This window comes from Saccoglossus kowalevskii, chromosome 7 (genome assembly GCF_978046115.1).
Source record: "Saccoglossus kowalevskii chromosome 7, keSacKowa6.1, whole genome shotgun sequence".
NCBI lineage: Eukaryota > Metazoa > Hemichordata > Enteropneusta > Harrimaniidae > Saccoglossus > Saccoglossus kowalevskii.
Genome location: NC_140647.1, coordinates 40495850 through 40519974, shown reverse-complemented (window position 1 = coordinate 40519974; position 24125 = coordinate 40495850). Strand labels below are relative to the sequence as shown.

The 24125-nt window shown below is 32.4% G+C and overlaps 1 protein-coding gene across 1 annotated transcript in view; it reads left to right on the top strand.

Annotated features, from left to right (window-relative positions):
* Positions 1 to 24125, top strand: part of LOC100370572 (uncharacterized) — a 59983-nt gene that overhangs the window by 32959 nt on the left and 2899 nt on the right. The window contains exon 10 of the mRNA XM_085501939.1: positions 15201 to 15413. Coding sequence (XP_085358065.1) covers positions 15201 to 15413 — 213 coding nt within the window. The remainder of the gene's footprint in view (positions 1 to 15200; positions 15414 to 24125) is intronic.

Genomic DNA, 24125 nt, shown 5'->3' with positions numbered 1-24125 from the left:
TTAGCCTATATAAAGCATGACAATATAACTATGTATTTAGCGTATATAAAGCATGGCAATGAAACTATGTATTTAGCTTATATAAAGCATGGCAATGTAACTATGTATTTAGCGTATATAAAGCATGACAATATAATTATGTATTCAGCGTATATAAAGCATGGCAATGTAACTATGTATTCAGCGTATATAAAGCATGACAATGAAACTATGTATTTAGCGTATCTAAAGCATGGCAATGAAACTATGTATTTAGCGTATCTAAAGCATGGCAATGTAACTATGTATTTAGCGTATCTAAAGCATGGCAATGTAACTATGTATTTAGCGAATATAAAGCATGGCAATGAAACTATGTATTTAGCATATATAAAGCATGGCAATGTAACTATGTATTTAGCGTACATAAAGCATGGCAATGAAACTATGTATTTAGCGTATATAAAGCATGGCAATGTAACTATGTATTTAGCGTATCTAAAGCATGGCAATGTAACTATGTATTTAGCGTATCTAAAGCATGGCAATATAACAATGTATTTCGCGTATCTAAAGCATGGCAATGTAACAATGTATTTAGCGTATATAAAGCATGACAATGAAACTATGTATTTAGCGTATATAAAGCATGACAATGAAACTATGTATTTAGCGTATATAAAGCATGGCAATGTAACTATGTATTTAGCGTATATAAAGCATGGCAATATAACAATGCATTTAGCGTATCTAAAGCATGGCAATGTAACAATGTATTTAGCTTATGTAAAGCTTGGCAATGTAACTATGTACTTAGCGTATATAAAGCATGACAATGGCAATGTAACTATGTATTTAGCGTATATAAAGCATTACAATATAACTATGTATTTAGCGTATATAAAGCATGACAATGTAACTATGTATTTAGCGTATATAAAGCAAGACAATGTAACTATGTATTTAGAGAATATAAAGCATGGCAATGTAACAATGTATTTAGCGTATCTAAAGCATGACAATGTAACTATGTATTTAGCGTATCTAAAGCATGGCAATGAAACTATGTATTTAGCGTATCTAAAGCATGGCAATGAAACTGTGTATTTAGCGTATCTAAAGCATGGCAATGAAACTATGTATTTAGCTTATATAAAGCATGGCAATGTAACAATGTATTTAGCGTATATAAAGCATGGCAATATAACTATGTATTTAGCGTATATAAAGCATGACAATATAACTATGTATTTAGCGTATATAAAGCATGGCAATGAAACTATGTATTTAGCTTATATAAAGCATGGCAATGTAACTATGTATTCAGCGTATATAAAGCATGACAATGAAACTATGTATTTAGCGTATCTAAAGCATGGCAATGAAACTATGTATTTAGCGTATCTAAAGCATGGCAATGTAACTATGTATTTAGCGTATCTAAAGCATGGCAATGAAACTATGTATTTAGCGTATATAAAGCATGGAAATGTAACAATGTATTTAGCGTATCTAAAGCATGGTAATGTAACTATGTATTTTGCGTATCTAAAGCATGGCAATGAAACTATGGATTTAGCTTATATCAAGCATGGCAATGTAACTATGTATTTAGCGTATATAAAGCATGACAATGTAACTATGTATTTAGAGTATATAAAGCATGACAATATAACTATGTATTTAGCGTATATAAAGCATGACAATGTAACAATGTATTTAGCGTATATAAAGCATGACAATATAACTATGTATTTAGCGTATATAAAGCATGACAATGTAACTATGTATTTAGCGTATAAAAAGCATGACAATATATCTATGTATTTAGCGTATATAAAGCATGACAATATAACTATGTATTTTGCGTATATACAGCATGGCAATGTAACTATGTATTTAGCGTATATAAAGCATGACAATGTAACTATGTATTTAGAGAATATAAAGCATGGCAATGTAACAATGTATTTAGCGTATCTAAAGCATGACAATGTAACTATGTATTTAGCGTATCTAAAGCATGGCAATGAAACTATGTATTTAGCGTATATAAAGCATGGAAATGTAACAATGTATTTAGCGTATATAAAGCATGACAATGTAACAATGTATTTAGCGTATATAAAGCATGGCAATATAACTATGTATTTAGCGTATATAAAGCATGGAAATGTAACAATGTATTTAGCGTATATAAAGCATGACAATATAACTATGTATTTAGCGTATATAAAGCATGACAATATAACTATGTATTTAGCGTATATAAAGCATGACAATATAACTATGTATTTAGCGTATATAAAGCATGGAAATGTAACAATGTATTTTGCGTATCTAAAGCATGGCAATGAAACTATGTATTTAGCTTATATCAAGCATGGCAATGTAACAATGTATTTAGCGTATATAAAGCATGACAATATAACTATGTATTTAGCGTATATAAAGCATGACAATATAACTATGTATTTAGCGTATATAAAGCATGAAAATATAACTATGTATTTAGCGTATATAAAGCATGGCAATATAACTATGTATTTAGCGTATATAAAGCATGACAATATAACTATGTATTTAGCGTATATAAAGCATGACAATATAACTATGTATTTAGCGTATATAACGCATGACAATATAACTATGTATTTAGCGTATATAAAGCATGACAATATAACTATGTATTTAGCGTATATAAAGCATGACAATATAACTATGTATTTAGTGTATATAAAGCATGACAATGTAACAATGTATTTAGCGTATATAAAGCATGACAATATAACTATGTATTTAGCGTATATAAAGCATGGCAATGTAACTATGTGTTTAGCGTATATAAAACATGACAATATAACTATGTATTTAGCGTATATAAAGCATGACAATGTAACAATGTATTTAGCGTATATAAAGCATGACAATATAACTATGTATTTAGCGCTTATAAAGCATGACAATGTAACTATGTATTTAGCGTATATAAAGCTTGACAATATAACTATGTATTTAGCGTATATAAAGCATGACAATGTAACAATGTATTTAGCGTATATAAAGCATGGAAATGTAACAATGTATTTAGCGTATCTAAAGCATGACAATGTAACTATGTATTTAGCGTATATAAAGCATGACAATGTAACTATGTATTTAGCGTATATAAAGCATGACAATGTAACTATGTATTTAGCGTATATAAAGCATGACAATATATCTATGTATTTAGCGTATATAAAGCATGACAATATAACTATGTATTTAGCGTATATAAAGCATGACAATATAACTATGTATTTAGCGTATATAAAGCATGACAATGTAACAATGTATTTAGCGTATATAAAGCATGGCAATATAACAATGCATTTAGCGTATCTAAAGCATGGCAATGTAACAATGTATTTAGCTTATGTAAAGCTTGGCAATGTAACTATGTACTTAGCGTATATAAAGCATGACAATGGCAATGTAACTATGTATTTAGCGTATATAAAGCATTACAATATAACTATGTATTTAGCGTATATAAAGCATGACAATGTAACTATGTATTTAGCGTATATAAAGCAAGACAATGTAACTATGTATTTAGAGAATATAAAGCATGGCAATGTAACAATGTATTTAGCGTATCTAAAGCATGACAATGTAACTATGTATTTAGCGTATCTAAAGCATGGCAATGAAACTATGTATTTAGCGTATCTAAAGCATGGCAATGAAACTGTGTATTTAGCGTATCTAAAGCATGGCAATGAAACTATGTATTTAGCTTATATAAAGCATGGCAATGTAACAATGTATTTAGCGTATATAAAGCATGGCAATATAACTATGTATTTAGCGTATATAAAGCATGACAATATAACTATGTATTTAGCGTATATAAAGCATGGCAATGAAACTATGTATTTAGCTTATATAAAGCATGGCAATGTAACTATGTATTCAGCGTATATAAAGCATGACAATGAAACTATGTATTTAGCGTATCTAAAGCATGGCAATGAAACTATGTATTTAGCGTATCTAAAGCATGGCAATGTAACTATGTATTTAGCGTATCTAAAGCATGGCAATGAAACTATGTATTTAGCGTATATAAAGCATGGAAATGTAACAATGTATTTAGCGTATCTAAAGCATGGTAATGTAACTATGTATTTTGCGTATCTAAAGCATGGCAATGAAACTATGGATTTAGCTTATATCAAGCATGGCAATGTAACTATGTATTTAGCGTATATAAAGCATGACAATGTAACTATGTATTTAGAGTATATAAAGCATGACAATATAACTATGTATTTAGCCTATATAAAGCATGACAATGTAACAATGTATTTAGCGTATATAAAGCATGACAATATAACTATGTATTTAGCGTATATAAAGCATGACAATATAACTATGTATTTAGCCTATATAAAGCATGACAATATAACTATGTATTTAGCGTATATAAAGCATGGCAATGAAACTATGTATTTAGCTTATATAAAGCATGGCAATGTAACTATGTATTTAGCGTATATAAAGCATGACAATATAATTATGTATTCAGCGTATATAAAGCATGGCAATGTAACTATGTATTCAGCGTATATAAAGCATGACAATGAAACTATGTATTTAGCGTATCTAAAGCATGGCAATGAAACTATGTATTTAGCGTATCTAAAGCATGGCAATGTAACTATGTATTTAGCGTATCTAAAGCATGGCAATGTAACTATGTATTTAGCGAATATAAAGCATGGCAATGAAACTATGTATTTAGCATATATAAAGCATGGCAATGTAACTATGTATTTAGCGTACATAAAGCATGGCAATGAAACTATGTATTTAGCGTATATAAAGCATGGCAATGTAACTATGTATTTAGCGTATCTAAAGCATGGCAATGTAACTATGTATTTAGCGTATCTAAAGCATGGCAATATAACAATGTATTTCGCGTATCTAAAGCATGGCAATGTAACAATGTATTTAGCGTATATAAAGCATGACAATGAAACTATGTATTTAGCGTATATAAAGCATGACAATGAAACTATGTATTTAGCGTATATAAAGCATGGCAATGTAACTATGTATTTAGCGTATATAAAGCATGGCAATATAACAATGCATTTAGCGTATCTAAAGCATGGCAATGTAACAATGTATTTAGCTTATGTAAAGCTTGGCAATGTAACTATGTACTTAGCGTATATAAAGCATGACAATGGCAATGTAACTATGTATTTAGCGTATATAAAGCATTACAATATAACTATGTATTTAGCGTATATAAAGCATGACAATGTAACTATGTATTTAGCGTATATAAAGCAAGACAATGTAACTATGTATTTAGAGAATATAAAGCATGGCAATGTAACAATGTATTTAGCGTATCTAAAGCATGACAATGTAACTATGTATTTAGCGTATCTAAAGCATGGCAATGAAACTATGTATTTAGCGTATCTAAAGCATGGCAATGAAACTGTGTATTTAGCGTATCTAAAGCATGGCAATGAAACTATGTATTTAGCTTATATAAAGCATGGCAATGTAACAATGTATTTAGCGTATATAAAGCATGGCAATATAACTATGTATTTAGCGTATATAAAGCATGACAATATAACTATGTATTTAGCGTATATAAAGCATGGCAATGAAACTATGTATTTAGCTTATATAAAGCATGGCAATGTAACTATGTATTCAGCGTATATAAAGCATGACAATGAAACTATGTATTTAGCGTATCTAAAGCATGGCAATGAAACTATGTATTTAGCGTATCTAAAGCATGGCAATGTAACTATGTATTTAGCGTATCTAAAGCATGGCAATGAAACTATGTATTTAGCGTATATAAAGCATGGAAATGTAACAATGTATTTAGCGTATCTAAAGCATGGTAATGTAACTATGTATTTTGCGTATCTAAAGCATGGCAATGAAACTATGGATTTAGCTTATATCAAGCATGGCAATGTAACTATGTATTTAGCGTATATAAAGCATGACAATGTAACTATGTATTTAGAGTATATAAAGCATGACAATATAACTATGTATTTAGCGTATATAAAGCATGACAATGTAACAATGTATTTAGCGTATATAAAGCATGACAATATAACTATGTATTTAGCGTATATAAAGCATGACAATGTAACTATGTATTTAGCGTATAAAAAGCATGACAATATATCTATGTATTTAGCGTATATAAAGCATGACAATATAACTATGTATTTTGCGTATATACAGCATGGCAATGTAACTATGTATTTAGCGTATATAAAGCATGACAATGTAACTATGTATTTAGAGAATATAAAGCATGGCAATGTAACAATGTATTTAGCGTATCTAAAGCATGACAATGTAACTATGTATTTAGCGTATCTAAAGCATGGCAATGAAACTATGTATTTAGCGTATATAAAGCATGGAAATGTAACAATGTATTTAGCGTATATAAAGCATGACAATGTAACAATGTATTTAGCGTATATAAAGCATGGCAATATAACTATGTATTTAGCGTATATAAAGCATGGAAATGTAACAATGTATTTAGCGTATATAAAGCATGACAATATAACTATGTATTTAGCGTATATAAAGCATGACAATATAACTATGTATTTAGCGTATATAAAGCATGACAATATAACTATGTATTTAGCGTATATAAAGCATGGAAATGTAACAATGTATTTTGCGTATCTAAAGCATGGCAATGAAACTATGTATTTAGCTTATATCAAGCATGGCAATGTAACAATGTATTTAGCGTATATAAAGCATGACAATATAACTATGTATTTAGCGTATATAAAGCATGACAATATAACTATGTATTTAGCGTATATAAAGCATGAAAATATAACTATGTATTTAGCGTATATAAAGCATGGCAATATAACTATGTATTTAGCGTATATAAAGCATGACAATATAACTATGTATTTAGCGTATATAAAGCATGACAATATAACTATGTATTTAGCGTATATAACGCATGACAATATAACTATGTATTTAGCGTATATAAAGCATGACAATATAACTATGTATTTAGCGTATATAAAGCATGACAATATAACTATGTATTTAGTGTATATAAAGCATGACAATGTAACAATGTATTTAGCGTATATAAAGCATGACAATATAACTATGTATTTAGCGTATATAAAGCATGGCAATGTAACTATGTGTTTAGCGTATATAAAACATGACAATATAACTATGTATTTAGCGTATATAAAGCATGACAATGTAACAATGTATTTAGCGTATATAAAGCATGACAATATAACTATGTATTTAGCGCTTATAAAGCATGACAATGTAACTATGTATTTAGCGTATATAAAGCTTGACAATATAACTATGTATTTAGCGTATATAAAGCATGACAATGTAACAATGTATTTAGCGTATATAAAGCATGGAAATGTAACAATGTATTTAGCGTATCTAAAGCATGACAATGTAACTATGTATTTAGCGTATATAAAGCATGACAATGTAACTATGTATTTAGCGTATATAAAGCATGACAATGTAACTATGTATTTAGCGTATATAAAGCATGACAATATATCTATGTATTTAGCGTATATAAAGCATGACAATATAACTATGTATTTAGCGTATATACAGCGTGACTATGTAACTATGTATTTAGCGTATATAAAGCATGACAATATAACTATGTATTTAGCGTATATAAAGCATGACAATATAACTATGTATTTAGCGTATATAAAGCATGACAATATAACTATGTATTTAGCGTATATAAAGCATGACAATATAACTATGTATTTAGCGTATATAACGCATGACAATATAACTATGTATTTAGCGTATATAAAGCATGACAATATAACTATGTATTTAGCGTATATAAAGCATGACAATGTAACTATGTATTTAGCGTATATAAAGCATGACAATATATCTATGTATTTAGCGTATATAAAGCATGACAATATAACTATGTATTTAGCGTATATACAGCATGACAATGTAACTATGTATTTAGCGTATATAAAGCATGACAATGTAACTATGTATTTAGAGAATATAAAGCATGGCAATGTAACAATGTATTTAGCGTATCTAAAGCATGACAATGTAACTATGTATTTAGCGTATATAAAGCATGGAAATGTAACAATGTATTTAGCGTATCGAAAGCATGGTAATGTAACTAAGTATTTTGCGTATCTAAAGCATGGCAATGAAACTATGTATTTAGCTTATATCAAGCATGACAATGTAACAATGTATTTAGCGTATATAAAGCATGGAAATGTAACAATGTATTTAGCGTATCTAAAGCATGACAATGTAACTATGTATTTAGCGTATATAAAGCATGACAATGTAACTATGTATTTAGCGTATATAAAGCATGACAATGTAACTATGTATTTAGCGTATATAAAGCATGACAATATATCTATGTATTTAGCGTATATAAAGCATGACAATATAACTATGTATTTAGCGTATATACAGCGTGACTATGTAACTATGTATTTAGCGTATATAAAGCATGACAATATAACTATGTATTTAGCGTATATAAAGCATGACAATATAACTATGTATTTAGCGTATATAAAGCATGACAATATAACTATGTATTTAGCGTATATAAAGCATGACAATATAACTATGTATTTAGCGTATATAACGCATGACAATATAACTATGTATTTAGCGTATATAAAGCATGACAATATAACTATGTATTTAGCGTATATAAAGCATGACAATGTAACTATGTATTTAGCGTATATAAAGCATGACAATATATCTATGTATTTAGCGTATATAAAGCATGACAATATAACTATGTATTTAGCGTATATACAGCATGACAATGTAACTATGTATTTAGCGTATATAAAGCATGACAATGTAACTATGTATTTAGAGAATATAAAGCATGGCAATGTAACAATGTATTTAGCGTATCTAAAGCATGACAATGTAACTATGTATTTAGCGTATCTAAAGCATGGCAATGAAACTATGTATTTAGCGTATATAAAGCATGGAAATGTAACAATGTATTTAGCGTATCGAAAGCATGGTAATGTAACTAAGTATTTTGCGTATCTAAAGCATGGCAATGAAACTATGTATTTAGCTTATATCAAGCATGGCAATGTAACAATGTATTTAGCGTATATAAAGCATGACAATATAACTATGTATTTAGCGTATATAAAGCATGACAATATAACTATGTATTTAGCGTATATAGAGCATGACAATATAACTATGTATTTAGCGTATATAAAGCATGGCAATATAACTATGTATTTAGCGTATATAAAGCATGACAATATAACTATGTATTTAGCGTATATAAAGCATGACAATATAACTATGTATTTAGCGTATATAAAGCATGACAATATAACTATGTATTTAGCGTATATAACGCATGACAATATAACTATGTATTTAGCGTATATAAAGCATGACAATATAACTATGTATTTAGCGTATATAAAGCATGGCAATATAACTATGTATTTAGCGTATATAAAGCAAGACAATGTAACTATGTATTTAGAGAATATAAAGCATGGCAATGTAACAATGTATTTAGCGTATCTAAAGCATGACAATGTAACTATGTATTTAGCGTATCTAAAGCATGGCAATGAAACTATGTATTTAGCGTATATAAAGCATGGAAATGTAACAATGTATTTAGCGTATCTAAAGCATGGCAATGTAACTATGTATTTAGCGTATCTAAAGCATGGCAATGAAACTGTGTATTTAGCGTATCTAAAGCATGGCAATGAAACTATGTATTTAGCTTATATAAAGCATGGCAATGTAACTATGTATTTAGCCTATATAAAGCATGACAATATAACTATGTATTTAGCGTATATAAAGCATGGCAATGAAACTATGTATTTAGCTTATATAAAGCATGGCAATGTAACTATGTATTCAGCGTATATAAAGCATGACAATGAAACTATGTATTTAGCGTATCTAAAGCATGGCAATGAAACTATGTATTTAGCGTATCTAAAGCATGGCAATGTAACTATGTATTTAGCGTATCTAAAGCATGGCAATGAAACTATGTATTTAGCGTATATAAAGCATGGAAATGTAACAATGTATTTAGCGTATCTAAAGCATGGTAATGTAACTATGTATTTTGCGTATCTAAAGCATGGCAATGAAACTATGGATTTAGCTTATATCAAGCATGGCAATGTAACTATGTATTTAGCGTATATAAAGCATGACAATGTAACTATGTATTTAGAGTATATAAAGCATGACAATATAACTATGTATTTAGCGTATAAAAAGCATGACAATATATCTATGTATTTAGCGTATATAAAGCATGACAATATAACTATGTATTTTGCGTATATACAGCATGGCAATGTAACTATGTATTTAGCGTATATAAAGCATGACAATGTAACTATGTATTTAGAGAATATAAAGCATGGCAATGTAACAATGTATTTAGCGTATCTAAAGCATGACAATGTAACTATGTATTTAGCGTATCTAAAGCATGGCAATGAAACTATGTATTTAGCGTATATAAAGCATGGAAATGTAACAATGTATTTAGCGTATCTAAAGCATGGTAATGTAACTAAGTATTTAGCGTATATAAAGCATGACAATATAACTATGTATTTAGCGTATATAAAGCATGACAATATAACTATGTATTTAGCGTATATAAAGCATGGAAATGTAACAATGTATTTTGCGTATCTAAAGCATGGCAATGAAACTATGTATTTAGCTTATATCAAGCATGGCAATGTAACAATGTATTTAGCGTATATAAAGCATGACAATATAACTATGTATTTAGCGTATATAAAGCATGACAATATAACTATGTATTTAGCGTATATAAAGCATGAAAATATAACTATGTATTTAGCGTATATAAAGCATGGCAATATAACTATGTATTTAGCGTATATAAAGCATGACAATATAACTATGTATTTAGCGTATATAAAGCATGACAATATAACTATGTATTTAGCGTATATAACGCATGACAATATAACTATGTATTTAGCGTATATAAAGCATGACAATATAACTATGTATTTAGCGTATATAAAGCATGACAATATAACTATGTATTTAGTGTATATAAAGCATGACAATGTAACAATGTATTTAGCGTATATAAAGCATGACAATATAACTATGTATTTAGCGTATATAAAGCATGGCAATGTAACTATGTGTTTAGCGTATATAAAACATGACAATATAACTATGTATTTAGCGTATATAAAGCATGACAATGTAACAATGTATTTAGCGTATATAAAGCATGACAATATAACTATGTATTTAGCGCTTATAAAGCATGACAATGTAACTATGTATTTAGCGTATATAAAGCTTGACAATATAACTATGTATTTAGCGTATATAAAGCATGACAATGTAACAATGTATTTAGCGTATATAAAGCATGGAAATGTAACAATGTATTTAGCGTATCTAAAGCATGACAATGTAACTATGTATTTAGCGTATATAAAGCATGACAATGTAACTATGTATTTAGCGTATATAAAGCATGACAATGTAACTATGTATTTAGCGTATATAAAGCATGATAATATATCTATGTATTTAGCGTATATAAAGCATGACAATATAACTATGTATTTAGCGTATATACAGCGTGACTATGTAACTATGTATTTAGCGTATATAAAGCATGACAATATAACTATGTATTTAGCGTATATAAAGCATGACAATATAACTATGTATTTAGCGTATATAAAGCATGACAATATAACTATGTATTTAGCGTATATAAAGCATGACAATATAACTATGTATTTAGCGTATATAACGCATGACAATATAACTATGTATTTAGCGTATATAAAGCATGACAATATAACTATGTATTTAGCGTATATAAAGCATGACAATGTAACTATGTATTTAGCGTATATAAAGCATGACAATATATCTATGTATTTAGCGTATATAAAGCATGACAATATAACTATGTATTTAGCGTATATACAGCATGACAATGTAACTATGTATTTAGCGTATATAAAGCATGACAATGTAACTATGTATTTAGAGAATATAAAGCATGGCAATGTAACAATGTATTTAGCGTATCTAAAGCATGACAATGTAACTATGTATTTAGCGTATCTAAAGCATGGCAATGAAACTATGTATTTAGCGTATATAAAGCATGGAAATGTAACAATGTATTTAGCGTATCGAAAGCATGGTAATGTAACTAAGTATTTTGCGTATCTAAAGCATGGCAATGAAACTATGTATTTAGCTTATATCAAGCATGGCAATGTAACAATGTATTTAGCGTATATAAAGCATGACAATATAACTATGTATTTAGCGTATATAAAGCATGACAATATAACTATGTATTTAGCGTATATAGAGCATGACAATATAACTATGTATTTAGCGTATATAAAGCATGGCAATATAACTATGTATTTAGCGTATATAAAGCATGACAATATAACTATGTATTTAGCGTATATAAAGCATGACAATATAACTATGTATTTAGCGTATATAAAGCATGACAATATAACTATGTATTTAGCGTATATAACGCATGACAATATAACTATGTATTTAGCGTATATAAAGCATGACAATATAACTATGTATTTAGCGTATATAAAGCATGGCAATATAACTATGTATTTAGCGTATATAAAGCATGACAATATAACTATGTATTTAGCGTATATAAAGCATGACAATATAACTATGTATTTAGCGTATATAAAGCATGACAATATAACTATGTATTTAGCGTATATAACGCATGACAATATAACTATGTATTTAGCGTATATAAAGCATGACAATATAACTATGTATTTAGCGTATATAAAGCATGACAATGTAACAATGTATTTAGCGTATATAAAGCATGACAATATAACTATGTATTTTGCGTATATACAGCATGGCAATGTAACTATGTATTTAGCGTATATAAAGCATGACAATGTAACTATGTATTTAGAGAATATAAAGCATGGCAATGTAACAATGTATTTAGCGTATCTAAAGCATGACAATGTAACTATGTATTTAGCGTATCTAAAGCATGGCAATGAAACTATGTATTTAGCGTATATAAAGCATGGCAATGAAACTGTATTTAGCGTATATAAAGCATGGCAATGTAACTATGTGTTTAGCGTATATAAAGCATGACAATATAACTATGTATTTAGCGTATATAAAGCATGACAATGTAACAATGTATTTAGCGTATATAAAGCATGACAATATAACTATGTATTTAGCGTATATAAAGCATGGCAATGTAACTATGTGTTTAGCGTATATAAAACATGACAATATAACTATGTATTTAGCGTATATAAAGCATGACAATGTAACAATGTATTTAGCGTATATAAAGCATGACATTATAACTATGTATTTAGCGCTTATAAAGCATGACAATGTAACTATGTATTTAGCGTATATAAAGCTTGACAATATAACTATGTATTTAGCGTATATAAAACATGACAATGTAACTATGTATTTAGCGTATCTAAAACATGGCAATGAAACTATGTATTTAGCGTATATAAAGCATGACAATGTAACAATGTATTTAGCGTATATAAAGCATGACAATATAACTATGTATTTAGCGCTTATAAAGCATGACAATGTAACTATGTATTTAGCGTATATAAAGCTTGACAATATAACTATGTATTTAGCGTATATAAAGCATGACAATGTAACTATGTATTTAGCGTATCTAAAACATGGCAATGAAACTATGTATTTAGCTTATATAAAGCATGGCAATGTAACTATGTATTTAGCTTATATAAAGCATGGCAATGAAACTATGTATTTAGCTTATATAAAGCATGGCAATGTAACTATGTAGTTAGCGTATATAAGCATGGAAATGTAACAATGTATTTAGTGTATCTAAAGCATGACAATGTAACTATGTATTTAGCGTATCTAAAGCATGGCAATGAAACTATGTATTTAGCTTATATAAAGCATGGCAATGTAACTATGTATTTAGCGTATATAAAGCATGGCAATGTAACTATGTATTTAGCGTATATAAAGCATGACAATATAACTATGTATTTAGCGTATATAAAGCATGACAATGTAACTATGTATTTAGCGTATATAAAGCATGACAATGTAACTATGTATTTAGCGTATATAAAGCATGGCAATGTAACTATGTATTTAGCGTATATAAAGCATGACAATATAACTATGTATTTAGCGTATATAAAGCATGACAATGTAACAATGTATTTAGCGTATATAAAGCATGACAATATAACTATGTATTTAGCGTATATAAAGCATGACAATGTAACAATGTATTTAGCGTATATAAAGCATGGCAATGAAACTATAATTCCAAACTCAAAACATACAGTTTTTTAAAGGATGAAATCAAAGTTTTACCCTGTTTACATCTCCTAGATGAATGAAATGACATTAAGTTATTATCTCAACCCCGACTTAGAATTTACCAACTCACAGACCCCCTGTGTTATTTACAAAGAAAGAGATAAACTATATTTTAAATTAAATATATATGAAAAGGTTTATTGTTTATTATTATTACTGATATTGTATCGTTTATTATACTGCTATCAATATCATGTATACCACCTAAGCTTGGGTACAAGACCTTGAACACTGTGCTATATGTGAACGTGAGAGACAACGCCACAGCATTTGTATTGACCAATCACAGTATTGTATATTTGTATCAAAGTTTTCCCGCTCAAATTAAAATTCAAATCCTCACGAGAGTATATAAGCATTCATTATATTTGATTCGGCGCTCTTTTATGTTATATTCACGTAGTAACTAGTTCTACACTGTTAAGTACGTGTCGTGTCTGACTGCTGTACATCTGCTATTATAAAAAATATTACGTCCAAATATACGACCCACACTTTCCATATCCAGATTTGCAAACTGAGGTTTCGATTCCTGAATCTTGCAGCTTTAACAACCCAAATGTGATAAAGTTATTAACTATATTCAACTCTTACAATAAGCATAGCTCCATGGAAGCAAACGGTTGACATGCAGTTAACGCATGTTTCGTTCATTACAGATGCTGGATCATCGGTCGGAGAGAACCACAGATCGAATAATGAGCGAAGAGTCGTGGCGTGAGATAACCGCTATGCTAAATGTCATGCACTCCGCCAAACAACTATTTGTGGTGATTCCTGTACCTCTCATTTTCGTGGACCACAACTATTTAAAGAGGAAGAAATTGGAGAAATTGGAAAGAAAACAAAAAAAGGGGGACCGGTTTGATTGTGTGAGTGTTCGATATCTGATATTTATTTTATTTATTTCAGTTTAAACTTTGCACACTGAAATCATACATAAAGCATTATTGGGGTTCTATATTTCCAACAAAGGTGAAACCAGTTCCCGTAATTCGTGCACATTCATATCATCATATAATAGTTCTCAATATTCTCAGATTTCAACTTTGAATATAAATTAACGTATACATATCCCTTGATGTGTTTTATACCCGACACCTGTAATAGTTTGGATGAAACAACACACACTGGTAACACTGCTATACCCATATGCAAATGTGCTGTGTACGTTAGCTCCTCATTATGCGCCCTACATGTTAGCAATAGCATAGGAAAAAACTTTTTCATATAATATTCTAAATTTATGAAAATTTAAAGTCAATATAGTTTTTGAATAATGGGAAAATTGATATTTGCAATGAGCAATATGTAAATACAGCCAAAACTACGGTGGCCCACAAGTGACAACAGATATTTAATTCATCGCGGCAAAACTCTATTATTTTACGGCATAACACTATTACTTCACAGAAAAACTTTGTTATTTGACGGCAAAACAACTATATTATTTCGCGGCAAAACACTATTACTTCACGGCAAAACTTTGTTATTTGACGGCAAAACTATATTACTTCCCGGTAAAACTCCACAATTTTCGGCAAAACTATGTTACTTCGCAATAAAACTCTATCAATTGTCGCAGCAAAACTCTCCGCGTCACGGCAAAACTCTCCATCTCCCACGGCGGAAGTTGTAATGATGTCCCATAAAACCCATTTCTTGAAGCCATTTTTCATTCAGTCAAACGCAAGACTGGTCAATGTCGACACGGTTTAACTAAATTATTTCGCGGCAAAACACTATTACTTCACGGCAAAACTTCACAATTTGACAGTGAAGGGCCAGTTAGCAAGAGCATCTGTTTATACCTCCATGGCTAGAGCATGTGGAGTAGCGCAGTATACTTCTCACAACAGAAACCACAGGGAGGCCAGTAGACTGGCGCAGTCGGGGCGATTAATTTGTTTTTGTTACTACCTTATACTAAAATATGTTTGTATATTTAGAGTACTAACAATTTTAAACTTATGGTCCGGTTAGACTTAAAATACACCACGAATATTCACTTTTGAGATATAATTTGTGGTATGTGTTGATTCTTGGACATGTTATCTTCGTCGTCCTGTACTTCGTTTAGTAATTCGAACTTCCCGGTTTACGTAAAAAGGGTGAGTTTCGCGATTTCGACATCGAAAATGCTATTGCTTCATTATTTACTGGGGGACGGCCGCTTAGGTATGTGCTCTGTAACTTGCAGCAAATGAACCTAAAAACGTTAGGTAATCAAACAAAAATTGCGTTGTACTAAAGTCCAAAAAGTACGTTCAAGGTCTTCATTTTTTCGTAGCATAAAAACGATTTACTATCTCGCTTATTGTGACACCCTCAAATCAACTGATTCTCATACCCCTCAAGAGTCAAAATGGTATGTGCTTCCATTTTTCACCGCGACTCAAAAAAAGTCTTTTTTGCTGTGTTTTGCTGTGTGCCTTCAATTGCGTTTCAGTGGCTGTCACAGTCGTATTCTGAGTCTTGCCGATAACATTTTGGTTCAAATTCACGTAGATATCGCTGAGAAAACTCAAATTTTCAACTAAAGCTAATTTGCATAACATGGTTTTTGCCATTGGTCGCCATATTGGACACCACATATTTGTTCTAAAACAACTCCTTAAAATACTTCAGTCAAGGAAAAAATATACGCATGCTTTATTGACTTTCAGAAAGCTTTCGATTCTGTTTTGCACGAAGGTCTGTTACAAAAACTAATCATGAACGGCATTACAGGTAAATTCTATAAAATAATTAAATCTATCTATCAAAACTCATTAGCTGCAGTAAAGATAAATCATAATATAACAAACACCTTCCCAATTGAGTCCAGTGTTATTTAATATCTATGTTAATGACATAAATAATCACATAAACAACTCTGGCAATGAACCACCAACTTTACTCAACAGAAATCTACCATGTCTGATGTTTGCAGATGATCTTCTACTTCTCTCAGAGACCAAACCAGGCTTAAAAAATGCCATTCAGTCTATGGAAGTATACTGCCGAAAATGGAAATTAGACATTAATATCAGTAAATCCAAAATTATGATCTTCAATAAGTCTGGGAAAAAACTTAACAAATGTGACTTCATTCTTAATGGGGCAGAGCTGGAAATAACATCCTCTTATACATATTTGGGAATGAAATTAAACACAACAGGCAAACTTGATAAAGCACAAGAAGATTTTATTAGACGGAGAAAAACAATCTTCCAAATAGTTGCCTAGACATGGGTACCTAACTTAGACTTTATTGGACATTATATTATTACATTATTATGTAACTATTGGAACAGTTTGAGGCCTCACTGATCACTGCGTGTCCCAGAATCTATTGGGTCGCTATCGCCGATGTAAAAAGTCTCTCACCGTTTTCGTCGCCGGCGGGATTCACGTCCCAAATTTTGGTTCCCGGTTACCTCTAATAAACAACCTATCTAACAGCTTGGTTGAATTGATGATAAGTAAACAATCATGGTAGGTTGCCCCCGACCTTCTCTCGATCGGAAACGCAAGGGAGATAAGACTCGATTTCCATAGACGCTGGTCGTTTAGATCGGACAGTTACTTTTACAATAATGTTCACGTCGCTGTACGTCAAATCACACTCTCGAACTTGACAACATTCACTTACGGACTACTAAGCAAATAGGTGGAAATACCAGTTACATCACTCGTGAAGATTGATGATTCGATTGCTGACCGGGATAGCTGCAATAGAGATCATTTCTATGCAATGTAAAATCATATCGATCCTGTGGGCGGCGAAGGCTGACTATTCTGACGTGTTCTGGGCTGTATATAACAGTCAGACACTGACAAGTAAGTAGGTTGGTACTAGTAAACAGCCCGAGACATAGTCATTATAGGGGTCTGAGTCAGTTAAGCCCTGAAAATAGCGTCATCGCGCAGTATTCCATTAATGAACGGAGTTCACATAGCAGTCTTATGCTTACAAATAATCCCATAATTATTGACAAGTTGTTACTATCTTATACTAAACAGATTGTTGGTATGTGTTGGTTCATGGATATTTCAGCTTCGTCGTCCTGTACTTCATTTAGTAATTTGAACTTCCCAGATTGTGTAATATAAAAAAGATTTCGATATAAAAACCGTTTTGGTTTCATTATTTGCCGAGGGATGGCCGCTCAGGTACGTGCTCTGTAACTTGCAGCACATGAACCTGAAAACGTTAGATAATAAAATTCACAGGAAGTTGACAATCCCTAATATTGCTAAATCGTCAGTTGTGAACTTTATCAGGATTCCCGTATAAAGTTACACATCATTCTAGTATCACGGGGGAAATTCTTCTACTCTCGGGTTCTCCACACTTGTCAGGGGGGAATCTCGTCTCGTCTCTATATCTTGTCCCCTTGAGGTATGGGATCGGGAAAGTCACTTATACTTTACAGTCAAATAAGACACACACAACGAAATACGTTTCAACTCTCGTCTTAGTCGGTCAATCGAGCACTCTATAAGACACAGCGCCCTGGGGAAAAAAATCCCCAAGACTATCGCAAGGCTGACCCAAGACTCTCTTAGACTGCGTCAACACTCGCCCCAAGGCTCTCCAGGACTGCATCTGGACTGCGTCTATCGTGCTGTGCTCCCCAAGACCAACTCAAACTCTCTTTATTCATTTTCAAAACTCTAACCAATTACAAAACAGTAAAAAGACTCTAGGGCGTAACCTTCAATCATAAAGCCAATCACACTAAGTACTGAATACGTCATATCTTTTGATTAATCGTTCACTACATTAATAACTATGAATATAAACTGTCAGAATGAGTAGTCTGAATAGCGGCGGTTATCTGGTAATTAGTTCCAAATCACTGAGCCAAGTTCCGTCCAAAACTTCAAATAGGCCTAAACGATGACAGACATAACACAGCAATTCAGCTAATAATCAGCTAATTAAGTCGGTCAACAGATACACAAAAACAAATTCATGACACTAGCAAGGAAAAATATTGATTACTTTTGTGCAGGTTATATAATAAAATATGAAATAATTAATATTTCATTTTGTAAGTATATCTTTATGTATTAAAATATGTACACATCATATCTAATATGGGCTGGTGTTGCCATGTTTATAAAATTATAAACAAATATTTTCGTAAATAACACTGACCGCGAAATACGGCTTTGAGAAGTATTACTGATGGAATATTTTATATTGCAATTTCTTTCAATTTCAATTAATGACAATATAACTATGTATTTAGCGTATATTAATTTGATTGTATTGCAATGCATTAGTAATACTGTAAATATATGTAAATACATTCTTTTATTTAATTGTTGAGACTCGCGAAATGGAGGTGTTAGCGCGAAATCTTCCCGACTGGTTTACTCTGCATGGCCCTCTATCGACACTGCAGGAACCCGTCGATATTTCAACGGGTAATCATGTTAATTACCCGTTGAAAATTGACAATCATCTAAGCCAATCACAACGTCTCTTCAACTGCCCTCTGATCGAGAAGACGTCGGCTGATTCTAGCAGCCGATTTTTTTTTAAATCTACGACTAGTACGACTTACTTTTTAAGTCTATTTACGATGACTACGACAAACTCGAATTTCAATGTGCCGCCATGCTGAATCTGCACCTTTACCATGTTGACCTCATTATGCACGTGTTTCTGCGCCCACCTCATTATAATATGTGCATTCGTGAATATTAATAGGAATGGATTTCCTCTGCAGAATAAACCAGTTGGGGGTGATTTCGCGGTAACACCTCCATTTAAATTAAAACAACACATTAATCGTTCGAATGCGCCAGTCTAGGAGACCAGGAATATGGCAACCGAGGTGGCTCACAACATGGCATTTTATAAAACCATTTTAACAATTCGTTTACGTTTTACAATTCACTTTTTTTTCATAATCCCATTTTTAATAACCATTTTCGGTCCTGAAATCGATATTTAAAACTCACTTTCGTTTCTGAGGTCTGTTTTTATTTTTAAAAACAATTGTTTAGATCCATATTTGTTTTTAAATCCGTTTCATTTTTAAAATCCATTTTTGTTTTTAAAATTCGTTTTCAGTTTTTTTTAATCCGTTTTCTTTTTTAAATTCTGTTTTCATTTTTAAAATCCATTTTTGTTTTTGTTGATATTCGAATTATAGGTATATATGTATTTTTCACTTTAAGGAAAAATTTTCATCAGAATTCACTAAAAAATATGTTGTCACTTGTGGGCCACCGTACACAACAAAAGTCAGCTTGGACTTTCAGTTGTGAGACATGACAAAACGAACGCAGCCAGTGATATATTTCGAAAATAATAATACAAAATAAACGCAATCAAAGGCGCCGACTACGAGCGTTGGAAATAAATAGAACACTTAGTGACACGGTCTCATCAGCCTCTTTCACTCACGCAATATAATTATGCTATTTCCTTATATTTAATACATTGACGAAGAAAAAACGCCGCTAGAACGACGTGCAAACAAGGAAAATTAGCGATAGCGAAGTTAAATATATACAGCTGCTGAAAACAAAGACTCCTTCGTTCTTATATGAGCATATTCACGTGGATGATGTATCATTTTTTTCAACTATTAACAACAACACTACAACAAAGATTTTCCGTTTTCGACATTGTGAAATTATAATCAAAAAGTAAAATCATATTTATTAAAGTTATTTTTCATACATGGGTTGTCGAGAACACTACATAGTTTGTAATTTCATCCAGCTCCTTTCAGTCATGATTCAGGGCAAATAAAAGGCACAAATATAGAGAGTATAGCAAATTATTCTTTTTTTTCTGTAATATTCTTGTGTTAGCAGTAATTATGAAAATGATTATTGGTGCATGGGGAATACATTTCGTTATGAATTATTCTTAAAGCTCGGTGGTCGTCGTGCAGCGCGTGTTGGAATTTCATGTAAATAAACAATGTATTTTACATGCGTTGTATACGTCGCTCTGAGTCCCATATCGAACAGGACGCGGCGCGACGACTGCCGCCCTTTAATATAAATTAATCAGTCTTTTTCTGGTTTGGCACAAAAAATATACGAAATTAACACGTGTGTGTGCGCTTGCGTGAGTGAAAGAGGCTGGTGAGACTCCTCGTTGTAATGTGTTCTGTTTATTTCCAACGCTCGTGATCGGCGCCTTTGATTGCGTTTATTTTTTTTATTCTCGTAATTTATCCCTGGCAGCGTTTGTTTTGTCACGTCTCGCAACTGAAAATCCAAGCTGACTTTGTTTTGGCTGTTTTACTTCAGATTTATTTCTTGTTTTTGTATTAACTGATACATCAAAGTTATACCTAACATTCCTAGTCTCGGCAGTTTTTTCTTTTATTTCTGATGTTATTAATATTTTACACTAAATATAATTCAATTCAAATAATATGGGCTTGATGATTACTAAGCAGGTTATCCAGTTTGTTTTATTTAATTACGGTGACTTTAATTTTCTATTCATTTTATTCATTCATTGTGGAAAACATATTTTTCGACAACTGCTATTATGGCTGCTTTGATATTTGTACTGACCTTCTATATCTTCTATAAATGGTAAATGGACTTATAATATGTAATCGTTTCGAGCAATGGCTCTTTATCGCTAGTATAATTATGAATACAAGTGTTGAAAGGGTTGTAGTCGTCGCGCCACGTATGAAGATCAACGAGTATAAACTGAGACGTTACCAAGATTTAATCAGGTTTCTTAAGGTGATTGGAATGAATCGAAAGAGTTACCGGCGGTAATTAGTGCAAGTCACGACCAGGTCCTATATTTGTGATTTCCATTAGAAGAGCGCATTGGATTGTGGGAAAATAGTTATCAACACAAATGTCGCACATGCGCAGCGCGACGACTTCCGCCCTTTAAATAATTTGGAATAATCTCAGATAATGCTGTTAATTTCTAAATTCTGTGATTGAATGAATAACACAAAAAGTATTTAGAAAAAATTCTGTTGTTTTAATTGTTAAATATTGTATATATATGTAAATGGGTAAGATTAGTTAACAAATTTATTATTAAAAATATTTCTATGAACAATTACATTAATGTCATTGAAACGGTTGGGCTCATAATGAAATCCTTTGTGTCTTTTATTGAATTACGCCTGCAATTATTTGAAAATTATTTGCTTGTTAGGGCCTGTGTGCGCAGCAGGTACATGGTAGCGCCGGTAAGCGCAACATGTATTTGGTAGGGCCCGTTTGCACAGCTTGTGCATTGTAGGGCCGGTATGAGCAGAATGCAGGTACATACTAGGGCCGGTGTGTGCAGAATGCAGGTACATGGTAGGGCCGGTGTGCGCAGAATGCAGGTACATACTAGGGCCGGTGTGCGCAGAATGCAGGTACATGGTAGGGCCGGTATGCTCAGAATGCAGGTACATACTTGGGCCGGTGTGCGCAGAATGCAGGTACATGGTAGGGCCAGTATGCGCAGAATGCAGGTGCATGGTAGGGCCAGTGTGCACAGCATGCAGGTACATAGTAGGGCCGGTGTGCGCAGAATGCAGGTACATACTAAGGCCGGTGTGCGCAGAATGCAGGTACATGGTAGGGCCGGTGTGCGCAGAATGCAGGTACATCTAGGGCCGGTGTTCGCAGAATGCAGGTACATGATAGGGCCGGTGTGCGCAGAATGCAGGTACATACTAGAGCCGGTGTGCGCAGAATGCAGGTACATGGTAGGGCCGGTGTGTGCAGCATGCAGGTACATAGTAGGGCAGCTGTGCGCAGAATGCATGTACATGGTAAGATCGGTGTGCACAGCATGCAGGTACATAGTAGGGCCGCTGTGCGCAGAATGCAGGTACATCTAGGGCCGGTGTGTGCAGAATGCAGGTACATGATAGGGCCGGTGTGCGCAGAATGCAGGTACATACTAGAGCCGGTGTGCGCAGAATGCAGGTACATGGTAGGGCCGGTGTGTGCAGCATGCAGGTACATAGTAGGGCAGCTGTGCGCAGAATGCATGTACATGGTAGGATCGGTGTGCACAGCATGCAGGTACATAGTAGGGCCGCTGTGCGCAGAATGCAGGTACATACTAGTGCCGGTGTGTGCAGCATGCAGGTACATGATAGGGCCGGTACATGCCGGTAAGCGCAATATGTATTCGGTAGGGCCCGTTTGCGCAGCTTGTGCATGGTAGGGCTGCTGAGCGCGGGATATGCATGCTATACAGTCGATGTGCGCAGCATTTACTTGGCAGTGCCGGTGTGCGCAGGATTAGCACGATAGGTTAATGAATGGATGAATTAACACCCACACTACGGTGGCCCATATATACAATCGGCGAAGAATGACCAAATTTCGGCGATCAATAACGCATTGCGACGATCAATAACCAATTACGACGATCAATAACGTATTGCGGCGATCAATTACGCATTGCGACTATCAATAACGCACTGCGGCGATCAATGACGCATCGCGATGACCAATAACGCATTGCGACGACCAATGACGCATTGCGACGACCAATAACGCATTGCGACGACCAATGACGCATTGAGACGACCAATGACCAACTTCAGCGATTTATTTTAAAGGATGGACCCACAATGCTTTGC